The sequence below is a fragment of the Mya arenaria genome, chromosome 3, assembly GCF_026914265.1.
Source record: "Mya arenaria isolate MELC-2E11 chromosome 3, ASM2691426v1".
In the NCBI taxonomy this organism is placed as follows: Eukaryota; Metazoa; Mollusca; class Bivalvia; order Myida; family Myidae; genus Mya; species Mya arenaria.
In genome coordinates, this window is record NC_069124.1 from 82,876,502 (window position 1) to 82,897,380 (window position 20,879).

A 20,879-nucleotide genomic window follows, 5' to 3' on the forward strand; every position below is an offset into this window, starting at 1 on the left:
TTAATTTGTATACAATCGGTTTTTGAATAACTTGACCAAACCAGGGAGATAACCAAAAGATAACCGCTGGTTAGGACTTATACACATTTATACAATTGGCTGCTGCAGATAAACAATCAAAAAGTACCAAATGAAGACATGTTTTCCTATCAGTATTTAAAAAAAAATCAAATACGATCAACTGTTCTCATCATCTATTTTAAAAACATGTTTATGATGCACATGCTGAACATGTTGAAGACTATGAAATTTAAACATATATACACTTCAAATGAACATTGATATTTACATACATAAAAATACACATGGCGTACATACACGCGTACAAGAAAGGGCTACGACTTGATGCCTTGTGTTTCATACGTCGCACCCACATGTGGCCAAAGTCATTCAACATATACGGTAACACAATACCGTCATATCACGACAATCCTTACAGTAAATAACATTGCAGTATGTTATGTCATCGTATAATTATTCCGCTGAGTAAAAGTGCATAACATCCGGATCAGCGGAAATTATCCTAATAAGAATCAAAGAGGAGATCCCGAACTGGAAGAGGAAGAAGAATACCATGAAAATACGATCCACAACCTGCGCCAACTTCCGCCACTCGTCCATGCCCAGCGACTCTCGCCGCTTCTCCTCCATGTGATCTTGGATCTTATCAATACAGTCCAGTTGCTTCTTAAGTAGGGACACAACCTCCGTAGATGTGTTGTAGTCGAACTTGACGCCTTTGAGGTCGGCCATTTTGACGTCTCTGTGGTCTGAGAGGACGGACGTCGTAACGGTGCGGTGTTCGGCGTCTAAAGGATCGTTGTAGTTGGAGTCTTTGTCAGCTGTCGACAACCCGGGAAACCCTTGGTTCTCGTACGCCTCTGCTTGCGTCTACAAACATAAAACAATTCGGAGATTTTGTTCCGACGACATACAAAAGTGTGAAAAGAAAATGCCATTTAATAATTTGATAAAACAATGATAATTACGGGAAGATTTCGGTATTTAGAAAATAAAAATAATTACCCTGTTAAGAAGCACAAAGTAAGGGCCAAAACGACAATTAACGAGAAACACAAACGTACAAACATCACAGCAGACCACAAGTCAAAGTGGCGCCTTAGAACAGTCAGTGAAACACGATCACTAGAACATGAGTTAACTGGGTTTTTAGGATTGAGCTTTAGCTCAAGACATTTGTAATAGATCACTAAAATTTCACCTGAGTCCATGTAGAGTTGGACATCTAACTTGAAAGTACCAGATTTCAAAGAAAATCAGTCTGTGAAACATAGCCAGAATAATGATTGAGTTATAAAATAAGTTCATGTACGAATATGTTATATTTTGCATGTATATGCATATATATAACAGTAAAATAGATGCATAAAAGACGGATTTGAAAGGGAAACTCCCATACACAGGACAATTCCTTGCAGTTTAGGGTTTGATCTCATTGGAGCTACATTGCACAATAATTCTATAAATAAGATACTACAGGGGAGGAAATTCAGATATACAAGACATAGTTAATTCAGTGCGGTTTTCTCCCTTCTGCATTGCTCTAGCAGTGAAATTAGCTAAATGGTCGAAATATAGCAAGAAGCATTGTTTGTTAGATGGAAGAACTTATATCCTTCAGTATCCATTAAAGTATACCTCATATTTTGCAAACATAATGCGTTCATACTCCAATGTCTTGGTAAAGCTGGGTCATTTTTCACTGTATTGCTATATATTTGGGTGCAATAATAATTCATATTTCCATATAGTACTGATACGGATAATTAGTCTGAATATGTACATACTAATGAATCAAACTGGAGCAACGTAGCTATCTTTTAAAAGGTACGATCAAGTCATTCAAAGACATCCATCTGAAATAGCTCGCCAAAGCAAATGCTGCGTTTAAACAATGTCTTAAAATAATCAATGTGTCATTGTAAAAACCTGGAGGAAAAATAAAATATAATACATCTACACTATTTTTTTATAGTATATCTCGAATTAATTTGACATACCATAGCGATACGAATCAAATTCTTTACAAACAGAATCTTATATCTGAGGCAACAACGGCTGGCAGCTGTTATTGTTCTGAAAACGGTCTGAAAATAACCAACATTATATCCCTAAGAAAAAAACAATGCCAACCTTGGTTAAAATGGGTGGTGGAAAATAAAATCGGAAAAAAGTAATTGAAGAAAAGGTAAATATTCATCTCTAAATTCAGAGCAAGAGAACAAAGCACCACTTGGGGCATTCAAACGCTCACCTCTGATGAAAAAAAGACAAGCGTGTAATTAATGTCAACGAATTTATGTCGCAGAGCGTTGAGATCAACATGAAGTTTTTTTCTATGGTGATTCTTTTTCAGACACAAACATACCATTGTGATATATACCGTTATAACCTTCGTTTTATAAGTATTGAAAAGATCGTTGACTACACTAAGTAATTCTATTTGAAGGAAAAAGGGTTTCAAAGTCTAGGTCAATCCCTATGTTTAATTACTATATAAAAACTGGCCATGACCTTAACATTGAACATACTAGCACATAACATAAGGGGGTCCTTAAATAGCTTACAGCACAGTAGTGTCTCAAGGTCCAACTAGGTCTAAAAAATCAAATAGTTGTGCGGAAAAAAACGTGGTGTACCGACCAACGGGCCATCTTCGAAAGGAGCATAACAACCATCAATGTTACCTTCTGCGCCTTTATGTTTTCGTATTGTGTGAGTTTGTCGGTTGTCTTGACAAGGAGGATCTTGCCGAACCAGTCGAGGAAGACAAGGCGGACCCAGGGCGGCATCCGCTTCCCGAACTCGCCTTTGAAGTGCAGGTTCAGCACAGTGACCGTCATCAGGCACGACAGCGATACCAGACCCATCGCGCACGCGAAATACACGCCTGTACATGAACAGTCTCAGTGTGCAGTATTTGTTGTTCAGCAAAGTTATAATCGAGATGTTAGAATGGAAAGATAAGAGCGTTCTTTAAAATACCACACGGACTTTATTACGGTCATGCAAGTGAAAATGCGAAAGCACAATTTGTTTCATAAAGCTCAGAAGAAAATGTACTAAGATCTATACCATCAGTAGTGAAAAATAACACATGCAACAAAGGAAGACTAACCTATATAAGGGAATGTCTCCGAGTCCGCCGGCATGGTCTCAGAAACCACGAGAAGGAAGACGGCCAGGGAGAGGAGCACGGTGATCTCGAGGGACACCTTCTCCCCAGATTCCGGCGGTAACAGAAAGCCTAGGATCGCTATCGTGGAGATGAGCGAGCACGGGAAAATCAGATTCAGCAAATAGAACAGCGGTTTCCGGCGCATATGCACGTAGAACCGGACGTCAGGGTAGGGCTCCGGGCAGCATGTGTACTTAATTTCATTCCTCTCAGCGGGAACACCTGCATACAGAATTTGCTTTACACTTAATACTTGAGGTCAGACAAGCGTTTCACGTAAAACTACTTGTTTATGAATAAAACTTAGGAAGGAAACTGCATTCAAAATACCAGATTCATATCCTTGTTTATCAAAAGCAAATCACATTTACCTATGATATCCCACTCGCCGTTCGATACAAACATAGAGATGTCGGCCGCCGAGGTCATTCCTGTCAAGTTGAGATCCCAGCCATGGTATGACCATGAACCAAACTGCAATTTACCTGAAATAGGATGAATTTAGGATTAGAAGACAAATTATAAGTCCCGATCAACGGTGAACGTCTCTCGGCAAATGCCACCCGCTTTAGCCTTTTGACCCACTCTTTTAACTGACGTCATTACATTTCAAAGTGCTGTCGTAACACAACAGCCATTGTAGAAATCATCAACATCATAGCATCAGGGACTAGGAGTATTATATAACAAAGGAAATTTGGTTATATGTGAACAACCGGTCATTAGTTACACAGATTGTGTTTCAAGATCTTATCAAGCTGACAGGAAGAACGGTTATACATACATCTAATCATTTTGTATGTTTAAGGAAGTAAGTCTTATATTAGAAACATGTCTTTAAATTGCGTATAATACTGTGAATAAAATGGATTGCTTGAATTTATTTTATGTTATTAGATATTTTCGCTATGTTTATAATTGCACTCTCCCAAAGAAGCGCTGTATGTCCTGCGAGGTTATTATAAGTTGCAGTTAATGATTAATGTTCCGTTTCGTTCCGTATTACTCATTTACTATTACTTCATATTAAACTGGTTAAAGAGTTGCATTAAGACTCAGGACTAAAAGAAGTACAATTGAATGTATTTAAGGTTCAATATTTACTTATATTAAATATGTGCACTTTCTTTAATATATTGGTTTAAAGAGGTAAGTAACGTCGTCGAAAAAAAACAAAAAAAAACAGCTTTTGGTTAAATAACAACATTTGCATTTGAAATAACGTCACTTGTTCAACTATTTTATGGAATATTTTGTTATTTCAAAATTAATCAACAAGAAGCAAATTGGACATGTTAGTCTTGAACATTTTGACACAGCACAGTTATGTTGGCAGATATTTTTCGTAGAGTTGCAATTCTTAGATAAAATGTTCCCTTTTCAAAGACTGCAAAACTCCGTATAATACTACACAATATGACGCAGGGGATGTTAACTCAAAACTGATTAAAAAATAAAATAAATTTGAAGCGTTTTACTTTTTTCGTTCCACATCCCATTTGTATTGTTGGAGAACATTACAAATTGCACATGCTGTTCATGAAGATTCACCCTATTAGGGCCGAACATGACATCGTTTTACTGATATGAAAGGTTGAGAAACAAGATGTACGTCATGTGAAATTAAAAGACAATGCTTATCTTTAAAAGAGATATTGCGGGAAAACGGCGATGAAATAACAAAACTTTGCAAATTATTCAGAGTGCTCCCTAATGCCTAACATTATGGTCAGTTGTGTACTTTATGCATACGCCTGGATCAGGACGTAGATAAACTGTTGTACACAAGTACACGTTCCCGTACAATTTGTGACAACTCTGTTATGAAAGGAGTTATGTTTATGATAATCCACAGGGGCCTGCTGCATGATATGAGCCCTTCAGGGTCAGGAAGTGCAAACGTTTTGTCCACACTTACACGTACAATTCGTGACTCCAACCTCTCTATCATTTAAAAGAATACCGAGATCAACAAAGCATTAGTTGAGAGAGTGGTTTAGTGGTGGGCTCGTGTCTAACCAGGGTCACGTTCTATTGGCCACTCAAAAAAGGCACATGTGCAATTATGTGAGATATTTATGATGATGCAGAAATAAATACAGTAAACATAGTTAAAAAGCATACTTCAAAAAGCATATTACGACTTATCTTATCTTAGCAAACAGAAAAAACGACATGCTACAGCCAACAAAGCTAAAATCAGAAATGCAATAATCGTGTACATTATGCTATTTGAATTTATTGAGTGGTTGCCACGGCAAAACAATATCAATCTATCAAATATGTGATTAATATTTTATGTTCACAAAATGAAATAAAAGGTATACAAAGCTTGCGTACAGTCATGAATGTAAGAAAAAAATATGTTGATAATAACATGTATTGCATGGTTGACATAACAAAATAATATATAAATATTGTGTTTAATAATTTTTCCTGGCAAAACAACATAAAAGTTATAGGATCATGATAAATGAACATTAAAAACATCGAAACGTGAGCTACAATGTTTTCGGAGATGGCCGCCATTCTTTCACATGTAAAGCTACAAAATTGGTGTCGATGAATTTTTTTTTCAGAATAGCTCTTTAAGACCTTATTTTTCCCAGATCATATTCTTCCCACCTGGGAAAAATAGGATCCTATTCTTCACAGCTGGGAAAAATAAGATCTCATTTGTCACACATTTCGAATATATATGTCGCAGCTCCTGGGAAATTTGTGATCGAAGCCGGTTTCAAAACTTGCATCATTTTGTTTAACAAAAAAAAGTACATTTTACAACTGAGTCACATTTGTCACAGATTGCTATTTCCAGTATTGCAGGTATAATTTCTTCATATACATGTATGCGTTTATATTCTAGTCATAAATAATCGTTGATTATGTTGTTGTCGTTTCTGTTGTTGTTGCTGCTGTTAGTTGGCTGCAGTTGTAGGCGCAGTGGCGGCTGTTGTAGAGATAGTTGTTTTATATTTTTATATTGTTTTATGTTGTTGCTGTACGGGTATTAGTGGTATAAGTAGGAATAGTATTGGTTCTTGTTGGCACCGTAATAGTTGGTGTATGCCTAGTAAAGGTAGATGGCATTGTGTTTGTTGTCGAGAGTTGTGTTGGCATAGACAAATGTACTGGAAAAAGTATTTCCAACGCTTTCGTTGAACGGCTAAATTTCGGGCCAGCAGTAGTAGTGAATACCGCAGTGCTAGAAGGGCTTTGGTTTAAAGATAGTTCTGTTCCGAACTTGCCTGATATATGGTCGAACATTTACGATAGTGTAACAATTCACCCCCTGGTACACAATCCGACCGGGTTAAATATAGAGAAAATTATAGTTTTAAGAATTGGTGGTGGTGTTGTTGTTATTGTTGTTGTTGTAAGAATATGTTTTATTGTTTTTGTATAAGGCGTAGTTTCAAGATTATTATTATTATTATTACTTTTATCATGCTATTATTATTATTATTTTATTTTTATTATTTTTTTTTTTATTTTTTTTTGTTATTACATTTTTAATATCAAATTTATCAAACAGCAATGTCATCGACAAAATCTGTGAAGAATATGATTCTCTTGCTTACCACCATTTTGGTCAATCATAATTATATGTCTCAGTTTGAAACTGTGAAGAATAGGATCCTAGTTTTCCCAGACCTGTGAAGAATATGATCTGGGAATAATAAGGTCCTACATAGCTCTAAATCTGCTTTTCAAACTTCCTAAAGTATTCTTTGTTATTTTACTGAGCGATACCCGACATGCTTAAACACACAAGAATGTCCATGCTATAATTTAAATTCGAAATTAATTGAAATTCGAATCAATGTTTTGATGCTGGAGTTGGACTTCTTTTATAATCATTAATATGTTTAAGTTATATCAAACCGACGCTACTGTGTAAACTACTCACAGACTTGAGTGTCAAATGGGAAGTAAGTGACATCCACCTTGCAGAGACTGCGGATGACGGACGGGAAGTTGTAGTAGACGTCGCCGTTTGGGTAAACGTTTGGTCGGTATTGTTGCAGGCCTCCTAGCGCGTTCTGTGCACTTTTGGAATGTCAGGAAGTGGAAGAAAAATCGATATTATTTTTGCGGTGATTCTTATCGTCTGTTACAATATGAAAATTAGTTACAAAATACAGAATACAAGTAATGTACTACGTTCAGTCATCTCTCTATATATCCAGCATTATTCATTAATCATAAGAATTCCTAATTACCACGTACAAGTACCTACTTATCATAGAGCGTGATGTCCGGTACCCAGACTCTCCGGTAGGGCACGGCGATGTTCTTGATCCCCGTCTCCGTCGCGTTCCACGTCAACTGGCAGTCGTTCCATACCTTAATGATGAACAAGATCTTGTAAGTGAGTTTAGCATCCTTAGCATCCTTAGCCAAGCGCTGAAACATTATGGGACTGGTGCCTATCGTTGTGAAAGTAGCAATATGATGGTGTAGTTAGCGGTTAGCAACCAAATGAAATCGTACATCCATTGCCATGCGTCCTTCTACTGTGGAATCGAACATCCATTGTCCCGCTTCGTGTTACAGTTGAATGGTTCATGCATGGTCCATCTTTCTTATACAGTAGAGTAGTACAAGAATTATCCTGCGTTCTTCTGCAATGGAACCGTACATGCATTATACTGTTTCGTTCTACAGTAGTACCGTAGATTCGTTCTACAGCCGAATTGAAAATGCATTGTAATGCTTCCTCTTTCAGCGGAATGGTACATGCATTGTCGCGCTACCTTCTGCAGTGGAAAGGCTCATGTATACAATAAGTTTATGTTATTTATTCATTTTCAGATATTTACACCTCAACTTCCATTCCTTAAATGAACGTCATTTCGTCAATTGCGTTCATCAGTCGATGAACGCAACATCTTCGGATATGTTCGGATCGTAATTCATTGCATAACAATATACATGAAAGCTATTGATCTTGTTATTGGTTGTATTGTGTCTGCAGGTCCCGTAAAATATAGATCAACATTTTTAAAAGTGCAAGTTTATTATATTTTAAATATATTGGTACCAGAAGTGTTTCAATTTTACGTTTTAAAGTGATTTCAAGTGGTTGATCTTTTCCCGCGTTATTGTGACGTCATTTGAAAAAATATGTTTCCGGTTATAGTATGGTCGTTCTATGTACAGAATGGGTAAGAACGGATTACTGAAAGGTTTTCTTAAATGAAATGAAGTATTTTTTTTAACAATTCTTGGATGAAATAATGAACTATTGGTGTAAATATAAGGAATGAATTACGGGGTTGATTTCATTATCGGGGATATGAACGCAATTGGGTTGGTCAAAGTACGCGTGGAGTCCTTCGGACTCCACACACATTGACCAACCCAACTGCATTCATACCCCGATAATGACATCAACCCCGCAATTCATTCCTTAATTGAATCATTTCAGACGCGTTTATGATGACGAGAGACGTATTGTGTATACGCAGCCATCTCACACGCTCTGGATGGCTCTAAACAAACACCGGTAGGAATGAGATATAGATGATGAGTTGAACTCGTTCAAGGTTGCTTCCTAGTCTGTGAAAGGGTCGCTAGTATATGTCATAACTGTTGGCTGGCGGTTGTTTGTCAGGATTGAACATTTCAGGTTTGGCTTTAATCCTTGTGACTAACTAAACCCAATGTTTAAAATTTAATTGCTGGGCTCTTTCCTGTACCTTTGTTGCGTTTTTAATGGGATAAGATGCACATGCCTTTAAGCAGGCTTATTGTGCTGACAACTGGGTCGTCCCTGTAGTTTCTATTGTATCTTTTAAGAACTGATTATACATATTTGATATACATTGTTATCTAACATTTGGGACACTTCTTAGGAGGCTAAATAATAGGTGTACAGGTGAAGGTTATTTTATTTTAAAACCTTGAAAATAATGCCATTATAACATATAAAAACAAATAATGGTAAAAGCTATAAAAACAAATAATAGTAAAATGACATAAACTCAGTACGTGTTAAGTACACACACAACTGATAAGATTGGGCGCACAGTAGTATAACTGTAACTCAGCACCATGGTAAATAATCATCACCATGTTTTTATAATGAAGGAGCGGGCACTTGTCAGAAAAAAAAACAAACATCAATATTGCTGGAGTGATTGTTTATTGTTTTATTGTTATACTGCTGGAGATAACTCACCATTCTGACCCACGTGTTCGTCTCCAGGATCTGCATAGGCTCATTCTGGAAAAGAAACACAACAGAAAACAGTTACTGAACATGCAAAAACAGCCTTGAACTATTTTAGAGACATATCAAGTCCGAAAAAGCCATGATTAAAGAGTTTCTGTTGCGCAAGTGTTTATAATACACCGTACTAACCCGAAATACCTTTGAAGGCACACGAACCACAATATAAAATCTGTTTTGTTTTTTCATATGAACCATACTATCTATGACACGATACACTGACCAGTTCTACAATCTGCCGCACGGCCAGTCCGAGTTGAACCTGGACGGAGTCCAGGGGGTTACAGCGGGGAAGCACTTCGGGTGAGTAGCCCTCGAACAACTCATCCATCAAATTCTTCAGATGAATACAGTCTGTCCGCGGGGCTGCCCGTGAAACATACATCGAATAGGCATGTTATAACAAGCCTGAATTACATGCAAGCAATATAGTGTGATGACACTTATGTATACAGTGTGTGTATACCACGTGTTAAATTACGTCATATATATGCTACGTCGGATGTCAACATTTTGCTTAAAAGGAAGACTTAAATCAAAGATAACTTTTCTTGTACAACACATTTTTAAATGAAACAAAGGGCAGTCTATGCCTCTTAAAGAGCCCCGCATTTGTTTTATTACCGAAATTTGATAAAGACATTAGTTTCATCAAACACTTCGACAAACATGTTTACAAAATCATGTTTTGACAGTGCTCCGTCAGACGGCCGTATTGTGAAAAGGTTTGTCGAAGTGTTTAACGAAACTAAACACTCAATCAAACTCTGGTAAAAGACCGCAGGCAGGGCTCTGTAAGCGGCTGAGACTGCGTAATCTTGCATTTAAAATGGTGAAGAAATAGTGAAGTTATCTTTGTTTAAAGTCTTTTTTCAAATCAAAATATTGCCTTCCAACGTAGCATTTATAACGCAATTTATCACGTGGTGTACACACTCTGTGTAGAGCGGAAATAAATAATACAACGAAAATTACAACCTCAGTAGCCAAAACTTTTATGAATTCCCTGATTGAAGGCACAAGGCTGAGGCAATAAACGAGAGCTTCATCATCGATAGCGAAATGTTTCATAGAAAGTAGCCGACAGATTGGTGTTATTTCGATTTGTTCATGTAAATCATCAAAGCCCTGACACAAATCAAACCAACTTTTCGTGAAAAAAGTTTGTGGTCTCCTTTTGTTACTGCGTAAAATCCGTTCCACTAAGTTAAAAGGAGGTAATAAAAAGTGAATTTCGTTCAAGGGTTTCAATTGTAAGAAGCCCGACAGTTCTTGGCAGAAAGTGGATTTCAAGGTGACTGCCATATAAACCTTAAAGATGTTAGTTTGCTTGTCATTGTCTTAGATTAGAAAGCAAAAATGACATCAACGTGAATGTTTTCTGGCGACAGCTGTTTATTATCAATTTTGAGTTTTGGCTAAACAAATGCTGTGTACAAAGAACGGTGTTAAAATACAAAGTGAAATGGTTTATTTTAAAAGAGGAGCCCCAAATGGGTGCTCCTTGAAAAACAAAACAAACTTTTTACTTTTTTATTAACACTGAATGCTATTAGAATCATAATAAATTGATGATACATGTTATTTTTGGGGACAAATGATCTGTTATAATTGTAAACTGTATTCAGGGCAACGGTAGGCTTCTTGACTTTCCATGTTCCTCTCTCTGACATACTACTACGCTTTAGACTGGGAATTGACATTTCGCGCCCGCCAGCGACCAACTTGTAAGACTTCCTTGCAATCGATATGACGGCCATCTTTAAGTTTGAGAACAAATTGAAATTTATATAATTCAGGTTGAGTGTAAGAACTTTCTCGAGTAAGTTGTGCTCATTGCAACCAGTGTCGCCTCTTTCTACGCATCACACGAACTGTCGGTTGCGGCTCAAAACGCAAAAATCGACGCTGTGCACAGAAGCCATGCGATGGCATTAGTCATCAAGGCAATGCATTCTAGTCACATATAATAAATATTATTTTGATGCTCACTATATGAGTGCTTTATGATGACCCTAGATCGTTCACCTATCCTGTACCCAATGATTGCCCTAGATCGTTCACCTATCCTGTACCCAATGATTGCCCTAGATCGTTCACCTTTCCTGTACCGAATGATTGCCCTAGATCGTTTACCTATCCTGTACCCAATGATTGCCCTAGATCGTTCACCTATCCGGTACCCAATGATTGCCCTAGATCGTTCACCTATCCTGTACCCAATGATTGACCTAGATCGTTCACCTATCCTGTACCCAATGATTGCCCTAGATCGTTCACCTATCCTGTACCCAATGATTGCCCTAGATCGTTCACCTATCCTGTACCCAATGATTGCCCTAGATCGTTCACCTATCCTGTACCCAATGATTGCCCTAGATCGTTCACCTATCCTGTACCCAATGATTGCCCTAGATCGTTCACCTATCCTGTACCCAATGATTGCCCTAGATCGTTCACCTATCCGGTACCCAATGATTGCCCTAGATCGTTCACCTATACTGTACCCAATGATTGCCCTAGATCGTTTACCTATCCTGTACCCAATGATTGCCCTAGATCGTTTACCTATCCTGTACCCAATGATTGCCCTAGATCGTTTACCTATCCTGTACCCAATGACTGCCCTAGATCGTTCACCTATCCGGTACCCAATGACTGCCCTAGATCGTTCACCTATCCGGTACCCAATGATTGCCCTAGATCGTTCACCTATCCTGTACCCAATGATTGCCCTAGATCGTTCACCTATCCTGTACCCAATGATGGCCCTAGATCGTTCACCTATCCGGTACCCAATGATTGCCCTAGATCGTTCACCTATCCTGTACCCAATGATTGCCCTAGATCGTTCACCTATCCGGTACCCAATGATTGCCCTAGATCGTTTACCTATCCTGTACCCAATGATTGCCCTAGATCGTTCACCTATCCGGTACCCAATGATTGCCCTAGATCGTTCACCTATCCTGTACCCAATGATTGCCCTAGATCGTTCACCTATCCTGTACCCAATGATTGCCCTAGATCGATCACCTATCCGGTACCCAATGATGGCCCTAGATCGTTCACCTATCCGGTACCCAATGATTGCCCTAGATCGTTCACCTATCCGGTACCCAATGATTGCCCTACATCGTTCACCTATCCTGTACCCAATGATTGCCCTAGATCGTTCACCTATCCTGTACCCAATGATTGCCCTAGATCGTTCACCTATCCTGTACCCAATGATTGCCCTAGATCGTTCACCTATCCTGTACCCAATGATTGCCCTAGATCGTTTACCTATCCTGTACCCAATGATTGCCCTAGATCGTTTACCTATCCTGTACCCAATGATTGCTTTCAAATGGTCATGGTGCAAGGGAAGCAAGGGCATGCCATATTATGACACATATCTCATAGTGCAAGGGAAACCAGGGCATGCTGTACCGAGGCATTCAATTCATAGCGCAAGGGAAACTAGTGCATGTCGTATCAAGGCATATATTCCATTCTGGCATCTCAATTTAACCGATAATGATATAAGAGCAATTAAACCCTTGTGTTTTATGCGACCAAACAACATATTTGGCGACATGTTGTCTTTGAGAGGTATGAATGCTCCACCAAGACTCGAAACGTACGGGCATATTTACTGATCTAAAGTTAGCGTCAATTTTGAAACAAGATAAAGATTGAATTATCTCCGAAATGAATAACGTTTGAAAACAATTTGATTTGGTATGAAAATATAGTACTGAGCTGACATTTTAAGCATTTTCACACGTAATACTAATTGTTAATGTTAATCAAATATTTGATTGTTTAAATTTGCGTAAGAGAAGTACAAATTGTTTGAGTTCTTATTGATAAATATATTTCAATTAATTATTCATTGAATACGCGACATGAGACTGTTATAGACAGGTAATGTAATTGGGAACTTCTTCTGGATAAAAGGAATCAATCATTTATTTTCAGTTTACCCAACAGATACGCGTTAATTAAAAGTTAAATCACAGTTATGCCTATTATGTATACAAAACACACGTAATTAAAATGATGCGGATTTAAAAGAGCTCCCCATCCGACTATTTAAACATACGTTCATCTAAGAAAGTAGCATTAAGCATAATGCATATAAGCAATAGTGGCTTATACGCAACTCTCCGAGATGGGTTCTGAGCATTATAGATACAACGACAAATAACACTAGTTTTAATCAATATAATAACACTAATAAAACATGGGAACCGTGGTGCGAACGCCAACGCTTGTCGGAGTATTTCGGTCGAACAAGAGGCCATACTGGGACAATAAATAAAGCCAGATGTATGCGCCTTCATAAACATGGGCGTAGTATGTCTGGTAACATGTTTCCCAAGTTGCATTTGAGTACCTTGATATGACCCTGGTTAAAGTCTGTGAGCAAACGACACCGTCGACGACAACAAGGCTATGGCAACTGTACAATAGTTTATTTGTTTGTCTTATATCCCTATATAGTCGTTGAATATTACTGAATATACGGATACTTAACAAGGCATAATCTATTATATCTAAAACAAATATTAATTAACGAACAGTAACCTACCTAGTAAAACAATCACGAAAACCGCAACGAACAGCGCCATTATTGATGCTAAAGTTGTTAAAATATAACTGAGTCAAGAGACAGTCTACATAGCATTAGTGCCTTTAGAATGAAAACAACGAGCAAATCCGTAATGACTTAAATTGTCAGGGAAATTGATACCGAAAAGTTGATATATCATACATCCCCATCAACAATATGAGCAAACTGATTGTGCTGATAGAGCTGATCCCGCTGAGAGCCTGAACTCTTAAGTATTGAACTTCAATAAACACACCTCAGGATATTGCTTCTTCGTCTAATTGGAAGGCCGATTGTTTTATTTGTTGTACTTCCTTTATGGAACAGTAAATAGCATAACAAAATGATCCCATTAAACAGGAAATTCTGCTAATCGTAGTAAGCTGACAATACTCAAAAGTTTCGCATTCATACGAAAAAGGTTTAAAATGTGCTCAAGAGGAACATTGCTATACTTCAAGCAATCTAGTAAATGTTTACAATACATGTACAAGTTGTTGCAAGCTTGTTTGATGTCCTTACTTGCGTGTATTTTTTCTTGGTTGTAGATTATTGGTGTCTAACTCAAGCTCGGTGTGTGATTGTTTGCAGTCCTGTTTTGTCCATGGACTTAAACACGAATATTTTCAGCTTTACATTATCCTATCACTGAACCTTACACAGGAAACTAGTATTGACGCACACTTTTATTATGGATAGTTTAGACGACTAGGAGGAACAGGATTCCATTGCGATTCCATGATTTCCACTTGACATTTCAACCAAATAATGATCATGCCCTCTGACGAGAATTTCTGAAAGTCTCTCCGAATAGTCCCGATCTCTCTACGGAACATAGCGGATACGATAAGGTGGTATTCGTGAATAATAGCTAGGTAAGAAAGTCTGGATTGTGAATCCATAACTATGTACATCCTTGGTTTATTTTCATCGTGTCAAAGCAGGGTGCCAGATTTGATCGATGGAAGTAATAACAGAGGGCAATTTTTTAAGATCAGTACCAATGAACATAATTGTGCACTACTCATGATGTTGGGAATCGGTGGGGTACTTAAAGTTTAAGAATGGTTTAAATATCCATAGATCAATCTGACAGTCTAAAGTTCTATTTTTCCAAACACATATAAGTTTGCCTCTTATCATTTCTGTTGTCCGTCCGTCCGTTTACTTGCCGCCAGTAATAAGCTATTGCATGTTCTTGAGTTATAACCTTATTAATAATCACGGGTTGACTGCTTGCCCTCCATATTCTCATTCATGTTTTCGTCCGTAGGGCCGTTGCCCTATGTACCTGTTACCTTTTCAGTGTTTTTCTCTGAAATATTTTTAAACAAAAAGCAAAAAGAATGACCCTTTCAGATAAGTACCGATCATTTAGCAAGTTAAGCCCAAACTGGAGTATTAAAGCCTTGTATAGAATCAAAATAACTGTTCAGATTGTTAAGTGGTAAGTAGCTACAATTGGCTATTAATTCATCTTATTTAATTTGTACTTACGTTCGTCCCTTTGACTCGGTCGAGGGAGGAGGTATGGGGAACACCGTATGTTGACATATACCCTCTTTTGTTCCGTCAACCTCACTAACGTTATTTGACAATTGGTGTAGCCTTCTTGACTTTCATCATACAAAATTCACCATTAACTTTTGGAATACACCTTTAATCATCTCGATTTGCACGAATCATAAATGGTACCAATAAAGAAAAAAAACTTTAAGAGTCTGAAATGGAATATTTTGATCTTGTGAAAAACCGCTGTTTCCTGAAAGAATGGCGTGGCGATGACGACGGAAAAAGAAGGTGATACTCTAAACTCAAAAGGTCGATGGGAATGTTTACACCTAAATTGTGAAAAATGTGTTCAATGACAAAATAAAAATAATACAATTGTGAACAAAATGCCCCATGACAAAATAAGAAAACAGTTATGAAACACAAATTCGTTGTAAAAAAGAAGACTCTGGTGAAAAAAACTCGTAAAAGCGATACAAATGTAAGGAAATTGCTCGTAGACAAAATAAGTAGAACAACATTTTGGAAATCTGCTCGTTGACAAAGAAGAAGAACACAACTGAGAATAAAATTGCTCGTTGATAAAAACGTATTTCGGCGTGGGCACAGGCTGTAGGCTAGATAGGTATGGGAACCCTTTGATTGATTGATTGATGTTTATTCAGGCGTATACAATTTGCAATATGTAGGACATTAAATGCTAACATACAGCAGTATTTGAAATTGCATCACAAACATTTATCACACCATGCTCAATTTTAAAATACAGCCAGGATATTAAGATATGCAACAAAATATTTAATGCAGTTTTGGATAAAGGGTTAGAAACTATAAATGGTAACTCGACGGAAGAATATATTTGTATATAAACTAAGATTGCCCATGAATGCCCTTGAGCCTATTTGAAATGAGGATCTTGGTATCTATATTTACTTTGGAAGAGTATACAATTACAAATAATTAACAAAATAATAAAATAGACTAATCAAAGTATTCAAAGCATGTAGTTGAAAAATTGAAAGTTACAACATAGTGTTTCTATATAACTAACGACACATTTGGCATTTCTATGACAGAGAGTATTTTAATGGAATAGTATGCATACAATCATTCTCTTGTTTGATTCAGCAGTTGAAATATATCATATTTCTTCAAACTAAAATGTTTGAGGTCATCTGGCATTGCATTCCAGTCTACAAATGTATCATACAATTGATGTAGTTGAATATGAGTGAAGATCATTTTCAAGCACAGCACTTTCTTTCAATGGAGACTTATCTTAACAATTGACATAACATGGTTATGATGAATATCCTCAAAATAATTGTAGACTGTGAAATTGAAACATCGATATTTTTTTTTTTTAAAGGCAAATGACTTCAATGAAATCTAGGTATTGATTTAAACATGCACATGACGTACACACGCGCGTACAACAAAACGTTACGATTTTAAACCGGAGTAGATTTATACCAATATGGTTACTAAACAGTACTGCCATATGTCAGCAAGCCTTGTAATAGAAACCATGAAAGTTCTTGGTCATCCAATTACTATTTAGGTGTATTCATAAGCACAACATCAGGGTCTGCAGAAGTTATCCTAAACAGAATCAAAGCGGAAGTCCCGAACTGAATGAGGAAGAAAAGGACCAAGAACAAGCGGTCCACGACTTGCGCCAACTTCCGCCACTCGTCCATGCCCAGCGACTCTCGCCGATTTTCCTCCATGTGATCTTGGATCTTATCCAAACAGTCTAGCTGCTTCTTAAGTAGAGATACAACCTCTGCAGATGTGTCATAGTCGAACTTGACTTTCTTGAGGTCGGCCATATTAAAGCCACTGAGGTCTGATAGGACGGACGTCAGGACAGTGCGTTGCTCCGCGTCCATATGATCGTTGTGGTTGGATTCCTCGTCCACTGTCGACAACCCGGGGAAACCTTGGTTCTCGTACGCCTCTGCTAGCTTCTGCAAGCATAACAACGGCAACTTTCAGTATATGAATCATTTGGTATATTTTGTTACGAGGTTTAACGATATTGAACATATATATATAATGTTATATATAGAGTCTAATTGCATTATAAAATCTACACACTGGGAAAAAAAATGTCATTGAATAATTAAATAAATGCTGTGCAGTGTAAATATGATCTGAATAAAAATATGTTTAAAATAATTAAATAAAATAATAAAAACTATAGGAACAAGCCCAGTAGTCAACATAACAAATAGAAACCCTGTTTAGAGGCACAAGGTAAGGGTCCAAACGACACTGAACATGACGTTGAAACGTACAAACGACACTGAACATGGCGTTGAAACGTACAAACGACACTGAACATGACGTTGAAACGTACAAACGACACTGAACATGACGATGAAACGTACAAACGACACTGAACGTGACATTGAACGTACAAACGACACTGAACATGACGTTGAAACGTACAGACGACACTGAATATGACATTGAAACGTACAAACGACACTGAACATGACATTGAAACGTACAGACGACACTGAACATGACATTGTAACGTACAGACGACACTGAACATGACGTTGAAACGTACAAACGACACTGAACATGACGTTGAAACGTACAAACGACACTGAACATGACGATGAAACGTACAAACGACACTGAACATGACGTTGAAACGTACAAACGACACTGAACATGACGTTGAAACGTACAAACGACACTGAACATGACATTGAAACGTACAAACGACACTGAACATGAAACGTACAAGCGACACTGAACATGACGTTGAAACGTACAAACGACACTGAACATGAAACGTACAAACGACACTGAACTTGACATTGAAACATACACCCGACACTGAACATGAAACGTACAAACGACACTGAAAATGACATTGAAACGTACAAACGACACTGAACATGACGTTGAAACGTACAAACGACACTGAACATGACGTTAAAACGTACAAACGACACTGAATACAATGCTGGGTATTACTGGTTAAACTAACGTATAAGGAATTTAAAAGGGAAAGGAAGGGATATAGGAATTTCAAGTACTCAACGACCGGATGCAGACACCATCTGCACACGACTGAATCAACTTTCAATCAATCAGTGAAAACTCGTAAGAGGTACGATATAGTCATTCAAAGACAGCAATCTGGCATAGAGGACCTCATAGGAAATTCGTCGTTTAAAACTTTGTCTTCATTTAGTCTCATAATCAATGAATCATTGAACAAATCAGAAGGTGACACAAAATAAAAATAGAATACATCTTCACTACAAACTATATGCGGTCGAATAGTCTTTTAGATATGAAAACATAATGAATCGAAAATTTTACGAACAAAATATCATACATGTATGATGCAACATCGGCGGGAATCGTTATTGTACTGGAAGCGGTCTTAAGGATAACTCTATATCCTCACAAAAGAGACCATCCACGGAGAAATAATTTAAGCAAAATGTAAACATTAACCATTGCACTCAGAGTAGGACTTGGGGAAATCTACGTAATGCTCACCTCTGTCGAACAAATGGCATGAGTGTCATAAATGTTTGGAACTAATGTCGCAGAGAGTTAAGGTCAATATACAGTTTATCTGGCAGAGATTGTTTTCTTCAAATACTAGCATACATGTATCATGTGAAATAATACCGCTGTGACCTTCGTTTAAATGCATCTTTAAAAAGTCATCGAGTCAAAGTATATCTGGAGGAAGCACTTTAAGGTAAGACATACAATATGTATTTTACGCATAGCAGCTTGTTAAGCAATTATAATCAATAATTAGGTCATCAATATTGACTGTGGCCTTGATCTATGATCTACCCAGTCCAAAAACAAAAGAGGTTATCGACTGATCGAGTACAAGCTACCAGTGAATTTTCACAGTCCTAGGTAATTCCGTTGTCGAGTTACTATGAACACATTGGTCATGACCTTCAACTCGGACCAACTAATAAAATGCAATCCTTAAATAGCTAAAGGCAAAATACCAATAATACTTCGAGGTCCTAGGTCTAAACCATTTCAAATCGTTGTCCGGAAAAGACTTGGCCTACCGACATATGCTCATCTTCGAAAGGAGCATAACTACCAGCAATGTTACCTTCTGTGCCTTTATCTTGTCGTATTGTGTGAGCTTGTCGGTTGACTTGACAAGGAGAATCCTGCCGAACCCATTGAGGAAGACGAGGCGGACCCAGGGCGGCATCCGCTTCCCGAACTCGCCTTTGAAGTGCAGGTTCAGCACAGTGACCGTCATCAGGCACGACAGCGACACCAGACCCATCGCGCACGCAAAATACACGCCTGTACATAAACAGTCTCATTGGATAGCCATTGTAAATTAGCTTCTAAATAAAGTTCTAATTGAGGGGTTAAAAAACAAAGGTAAGCAGAACGCTATTCGTAATTCGAAAAATGTTTCAAATGCGATCGGAAATTATTTATTTCAAAGAGTTTAAAAGATACAGAACATGTACTAAGATCTATACCATCAGTAGTGAAAAATAACACATACAACAATGGAAGACTGACCTATATAAGGGAAGGTCTCGGAGTCGGCCGGCATGGTCTCAGAAACCACGAGAAGGAAGACGGCCAGGGAGAGGAGCACGGTGATCTCGAGGGACACCTTTTCGCCGGAGTCCGGCGGCAACAGAAAGCCCAGAATCGCTATCGTGGAGATGAGCGAGCACGGGAAAATCAGGTTCAGCAAATAAAACAGCGGCTTCCGGCGCATCTGTATATAGAACCGAATGTCGGGGTACGGCTCAGGACAGCACACGTAAAGTATCTCCTTCCTCTCAGTAGGTACACCTAGATACATATACGGAATATGATTTATTTATGTTCTTAAGGAAGACCAATGTGTTACGTTAAACTTATTTTTCTATAAATAAAACGCCATACAAAATACTTATCCTCGTTATTAATAGAATATCACTTTTACCTAAAATTTCCCACTCGCCGTTAGCAATAAACATAGAGGTGTCGGCCGACGAGCTCTTCTCTGTCAGGTTGAGATCCCAGCCATGGTATGACCATGAACCAAACTGCAGTTTACCTGAAATAAGATAAATTTAGGGTATAAATGCTTCACCAAGATACAACTTTGGTTCCGATCAACGATGTACGTCTCTCGGAAAAAGAGCCCCGGGTTAACATTTGACCCGTAGTGGGCTACTCCTTGTAGCCTCTCATTTTGAACACCCAATAAAATGACATGCTATTTCAACTGACGTCATAAGAGCTCAAAGAGCTGCTGTAACAAATTACTTTGAAGCGTTCGCTCAGAGGAAATTCACATTAAATCTGCCATG

The 20,879-nt window shown here is 37.9% G+C and overlaps 3 protein-coding genes across 3 annotated transcripts in view; 1 reads left to right on the top strand and 2 right to left on the bottom strand.

Moving 5' to 3' along the window:
- Nucleotides 1-474: 474 nt before the first annotated feature.
- Nucleotides 475-9,819, bottom strand: LOC128226338 (neuronal acetylcholine receptor subunit alpha-7-like). The gene is made up of 8 exons (XM_052936220.1): nt 9,658-9,819; nt 9,384-9,428; nt 7,440-7,546; nt 7,110-7,249; nt 3,571-3,684; nt 3,140-3,421; nt 2,709-2,911; nt 475-891 (listed from the first exon to the last, which is right to left on the bottom strand). Exons 1-8 carry the CDS (start codon nt 9,817-9,819, stop codon nt 475-477), a joined length of 1,470 nt encoding a protein of 489 aa, XP_052792180.1.
- A 1,624-nt stretch (nt 9,820-11,443) lies between these two features.
- LOC128226339 (uncharacterized) lies at nt 11,444-13,078 on the top strand. The gene has a single exon (XM_052936221.1). The coding sequence runs from the start codon at nt 11,444-11,446 to the stop codon at nt 13,076-13,078; it is 1,635 nt and encodes a 544-aa protein (XP_052792181.1).
- Nucleotides 13,079-17,099: 4,021 nt separating this feature from the next.
- Nucleotides 17,100-20,879, bottom strand: part of LOC128226340 (neuronal acetylcholine receptor subunit alpha-10-like) — a 37,575-nt gene continuing 33,795 nt past the window's right edge. The window contains exons 6-9 of the mRNA XM_052936222.1: nt 20,510-20,623; nt 20,095-20,376; nt 19,664-19,866; nt 17,100-17,516 (exon numbers count right to left, since the gene is read on the bottom strand). Coding sequence (XP_052792182.1) covers nt 17,100-17,516; nt 19,664-19,866; nt 20,095-20,376; nt 20,510-20,623 — 1,016 coding nt within the window. The remainder of the gene's footprint in view (nt 17,517-19,663; nt 19,867-20,094; nt 20,377-20,509; nt 20,624-20,879) is intronic.

What these genes read in the sequence shown, in the direction of transcription:
- LOC128226339 (XM_052936221.1), top strand. Translation starts at nt 11,444, where the DNA reads ATGACCCTAGATCGTTCACCTATCCTGTACCCAATGATTGCCCTAGAT.
- LOC128226338 (XM_052936220.1), bottom strand. Translation starts at nt 9,819, where the DNA reads ATGTATGTTTCACGGGCAGCCCCGCGGACAGACTGTATTCATCTGAAG. An exon ending in CGAACACGTGGGTCAGAATG is followed by an intron (nt 7,547 to 9,383) that starts GTGAGTTATCTC and finishes TTCATCATTAAG; the next exon opens with GTATGGAACGACTGCCAGTT. An exon ending in CCCATTTGACACTCAAGTCT is followed by an intron (nt 3,685 to 7,109) that starts GTGAGTAGTTTA and finishes ATCCTATTTCAG; the next exon opens with GTAAATTGCAGTTTGGTTCA.